Source organism: Meleagris gallopavo, chromosome 6 (genome assembly GCF_000146605.3).
Source record: "Meleagris gallopavo isolate NT-WF06-2002-E0010 breed Aviagen turkey brand Nicholas breeding stock chromosome 6, Turkey_5.1, whole genome shotgun sequence".
Taxonomy (NCBI): Eukaryota; Metazoa; Chordata; class Aves; order Galliformes; family Phasianidae; genus Meleagris; species Meleagris gallopavo.
Genome location: NC_015016.2, coordinates 40,414,845 through 40,419,672, shown reverse-complemented (window position 1 = coordinate 40,419,672; position 4,828 = coordinate 40,414,845). Strand labels below are relative to the sequence as shown.

At 34.8% G+C, this 4,828-nt stretch overlaps 1 protein-coding gene across 3 annotated transcripts in view; it reads right to left on the bottom strand.

Annotated features, from left to right (window-relative positions):
- ATP2C1 (ATPase secretory pathway Ca2+ transporting 1) overlaps nucleotides 1-4,828 on the bottom strand; it is a 65,649-nt gene that overhangs the window by 14,317 nt on the left and 46,504 nt on the right. For all 3 annotated transcript variants that reach the window (XM_031553960.1, XM_019616550.2, XM_010712923.3), the window contains 4 exons: nucleotides 4,147-4,222; nucleotides 3,636-3,702; nucleotides 2,451-2,575; nucleotides 1,162-1,259 (listed from right to left, as the gene is read on the bottom strand). In XM_031553960.1, coding sequence (XP_031409820.1) covers nucleotides 1,162-1,259; nucleotides 2,451-2,575; nucleotides 3,636-3,702; nucleotides 4,147-4,222 — 366 coding nt within the window. The remainder of the gene's footprint in view (nucleotides 1-1,161; nucleotides 1,260-2,450; nucleotides 2,576-3,635; nucleotides 3,703-4,146; nucleotides 4,223-4,828) is intronic.

Here is a 4,828-nt window from a genome sequence, read left to right as displayed (position 1 = left end):
TTCCCCCTCCTCCTTCTTCTTTCTTCTGCTTTCCAATTTTTTCCTTGCATTCTACTTTACCCTGGTTAATAATGCATACCCCTGCAGGGGAATGGAAGTACACAGCTGAGTCCTACTTTCATGATGCAGGAAGAAGAAAATCATACTTGAATGGCCTCTCAGCTGAGACTTGAGAAGTGTTAAACGCAGTAAAATCATATTTTTAATGCATAAAATGTGGGCATCCAGCTAGAATCCCAAAAAGTCTTCAGGTCTATAGCATTAACAGGTAGCATGTTTAACAGCTACTTCAAATTCTCTTTCCCTTAGGAAAAGGGAAATGATTTAATATCACTATAAACAAATTATGCTAGGAATAAAGAAAAAAAAGTAATTACAGCATTCCTACAAAATTTTAAGAATGGAAACGAAGTACCAGGCAAATACAGGTAAGTAACACAAAGAATTAAAAATATCCAGTATTTATTCTCATAAAGTTAGTGACAAGGTCTCCCCATTAACTACAGTGTTAATAAAACTCTAAACATGAGGAATCGGAAAAGTTTAGAACTTGTTTGAAACATGCCTTCATGAAATCACATACAGTTGCATCCCTTTCTATTCCTGCTTTTGCTTCCCTTTTGGGAATTCATTTCAACCTTTGTAGTGACTGCTTCACTTCAGCCACTGTTTCATGTCCTCTTCCTACTTTAAGCTCCTCTCATTATCAAAAAGCAATTCTGACAGTACACTACATTAACTTTTAGCCCAAATCTGGATACTCCTGCTATTTTAAATGTTCTTAATGTTTAAATTTCATTTTTATGCACCTGCAGCAGCAAAACATACTAAAGAAGAACATCAAACCTTTGCACTGCATCTCAGCATCTTTCATTATAACATATAGCCATCAAGAGATTAAGAATGTTATATATTACACAAGAAAGAAAACAAACCTAAACCCTTCTATAACTACAGAATGCTTGGATAATACAGCTTCAAGTCTGAAATACTAAATGAACAAAAGAACAGAATTAGCCAGAAATCAAGGAACTAAGATTTGATACAACACATTTACACTACCCTAATTAATGCTTTACAAACAGTAAAATCAAGAGTATTTGAGCTGATAAATGCAGTGAAGTAAAAGCAAAATTTAAGTCTAACAGTCTCACTACATACCTCAGCATGCTGCCCATCTGATGTAAAAATATGAGTAACCGTCATCTCATTCTTTGTCAGAGTCCCAGTTTTATCTGAACAAATTACATTGCAACATCCTAAAATAACCAAACAGCACTTGTAAGACAAGGTCTATTTAGAATAAGTGAGTAGCTAACAAGAACAAATTTCTAGAAATACTGCAGCTGTCTCTATGAAGAAAAAAAAACAAGATGTGATTCAACAATGACAGGCAATTTTCAGCTATTTATGAATACCTGTACAAGGTTCCTTACAGGTTTGCCTGATAAATCAGAAAAGGTAGTCAAAATCCCAAATTCACAAGTTGCCTCAAGTGCTTCCATTCATTACCTCCTTAATTTTTCTCTGGTGCATCTCAAACTATTACTGAACTCTCAATTGATACTCCTAGCAGCATTCTTTCCCAGGTAAGGTGCGACTTGCTACTAAAGCAGCAATTTTTAATGAGACTGAAAATGATTACAGAAATATGGAAATATGTACATGCTGTTTTAACTCAGGAAAAGTATTTTGGAAGAGCGTTGCAGTGTTTTGGCATTCCTGGACCCAATAGCCAGAATTGCAAAAGCCACAAAAAACCCTGCGACACTCATGAAACTCTGCTAAGGCATTAGGAAAAAAAGTATTTCTAATCTTCAAAGGGAAAATTAAAATGCAGCAGAATTACCTAAAACACTATTTCTATTTTATTTCCACGTCCTATGCACAATGTTTCATGACTGAGGCCACACACACACAAAATGTTTCTGAAGTCATTTTAAAAGACGAAAGCTTAAGTTTTAGCATGAACACTGTAACAACCTTAAGGTGCATTATTATAACATTTTTTCTAATATTTAAATTTGGATTTGCTTCCAGCTGAAAATAACATTCCCGAATTCATGCCAAGAAGTTGGTTTAAAAATCATTTCCCAAGTCTGTTATTTGACAGGAACGTCTTTGAGCAAACTAAAAACACTTCCACTGAAATATTTTCACTGTTCTACCACGAACTAAGAGTTCTCCATACATCTAAGTACACATGCAGGTTTGAGTATTGAACGTCATTAGTTTGACACGCAATTAATCAACGTGCTGACAGCTGCAATTAAAACGCTGACTGGTTGTAGGGCACACAATTCATGTAAAAGGCATTCAGTTTAGAAATGATACCACCATACTGCCAGCTAATAAGAATATTTGCTTTATTTTTACCATTGCCATCAACATTCTAGTTGATTTCCTAAGATTTATGTCAAAATACCATCTCAGAGCTAGTCCTGTCATACCTAAAGTTTCAACAATAGGCAGTTTCTTTACAATAGCCCGTTTCTTCACCATTCTCATCACACCAAGGGCCAGCGTCACTGTTACTACAATTGGGAGTCCTTCAGGAATTGCAGCTACAGCCAAACTGAAACAAAAACAAATACACAAATATCTTGTCTTAGAACATCATAGATAAACACACAGTAATGATGTATTCACAGCTGAGAATGGTGCTTCTATAGCAATCTGTTAGTGGAACCTAAAAGCAAAAGGAACCAGCTGTCATTTGATTCTAACCATATACCACCCATTAAGGCACACTGAAGACAGTAACAACATGCAATGGCTTAGATACTTCGACTCAAGCAAACGTAGTTGGGGGGGGAAAAAAATTGTACATCTGTTTTGGATATAGAAAACTAGTTTTCTGAAAAGCAGCCCAGGATGTGAAGAGTCAGGGTGGTCAGCACTGGAGAGAACTGGAAAAAGGTCATCGCTTCTAGTGCCCAGTGATTCACAGCTACCACTTGCAGATTGAACTATGGCAGCATGACATGTGTTGGAATAGCACAGAATTTTGTTAAAAAAATTAAAAATAATTGACAGTAGTGTAAATGAGATGGCAATATTTCATACAATGCTTGAAATTGCAGTTTTCATTGATCCTTTTTATTTAAAACAACAAAAAACCAAACAGTTAAATATCCATAGAACCTGTTATTTAAATAAAGGCTTTCTGTTATTTAAAGAAACTCTTCTGCCTTGTGCACCATCCAGATAACTAGCAACTCAGCAACTTTTCTGAGAGTAGAGAATTAGAGCATATAAACTGTGTTAATTCTCAGCAAACAGTATCCTAGGATGAAGCTTCCATAACGTGCTAAAAATTAACTGAAGATGTACATGACACAAGGCTGGCATTCACTTCATTACTTACAAAGCTATTTTATTTACTCAGTTATACAATTTGAATTTCTGTCCAATAACATTCAGAAATCACCACACATCTACACGGATACGAGGAGATGGACAAATACTTACTATATCACTAAAAATTATTAGCTTCCTTTTCTGCAGCACAAAGTCTATTACTTATCTAAACTTAAAAACAGAATCTTTGTGGACATACATTATAATATACATCAAAAGCTTTCAAACAGTAACTGTAATGCATGACCTACACTGTTTAAAGACAAAAATCTTACCTCACGCCAATCGTGAACATATCAAGGATATGTTTTCCTTGCAACCAGCCAACCAGCATAATAACTCCTATAAAAAAAAATAGTTGTCATAATAAATACAAAGGCATCATGTACCATAGCCTAACAGGAAAAAGAACTCTTAAAAAAAAAATCTGTCATTTCCTTCACTGTTGAACATGACTCCATTATTATGACAAAGATGAAGAAAGTTTTTTGCCAGTCAAGTAGCCCAATCATTCCTGCAGTGAGGTGCTCACTTCTGCACACCTTGAATTAGAATATAACACATGCTGCAATTTGAAAGGTAGCATTTAGAAGATAGAAAACCATGTTTGTGTGAAGAAACAAGGAAACACCCTTATGATGAAATTTACATTATTAATCTTCAGACGATTACTTGCATGAACTCATTAAAAAGTGGAGAATACAAAAAAGATCAAGTCCCTCAGTCTTACCAGGCCCATAGGTCAGTCACAAAGTAAACTATAGGTGTTTGCATAGATTTTCTTACCTATTATACAAAAGGAATACAAAGAAAGCTGTTTTCCTAAGAGATCCATGCTCTTCTGCAACGGTGTCTTTGGAGCCTTGGTGAACAACAAACATCCAACAGTTAACAAGAACAAGTTAAAAAGTATAATCTATATCAAATATTTCTTCAGGTGTGCAAATTTCAAGACTTTGTCTTGGAAACTACTTGACTAAGATGCAGCTATATAGCATTTTTCCACACATTCAGTGAATGAAAACACACAGGCCTTGTTCCCTCATCATGTAGAATTCAATAAATTTGAAGAACACTTCAAGGAAACTAAGTGAAATTTAGAAATATCCTTTAGGAGTTTTGTGATGTTCACAGCAAATCTAATATAAAAATTCATATCAAAGACTTTACAAAAAAGCAAGGTTAACCAAAATCAACCACATTTCCTCCAGACATAAAAGTCCTTGATAACAAGAACAAAACAGACTTTTGGAGGCAGAAACATTAAAGCCCTGAAAGACCAATTCTACCTCAGGAAGAATTTGCTAACTAGCTGCAAAAATAGACAAATAGGAAACTATACCAGTATCTAGTGCCAAAAATACAGTAAACAGGATACCAAAAAAAAATAATATATAGGAAAGGAGATTTTTACACTGGATGCCATTTAGTTTGTTTTGTGGTTTTTCTTTGTTACTCTTTTTTTTTT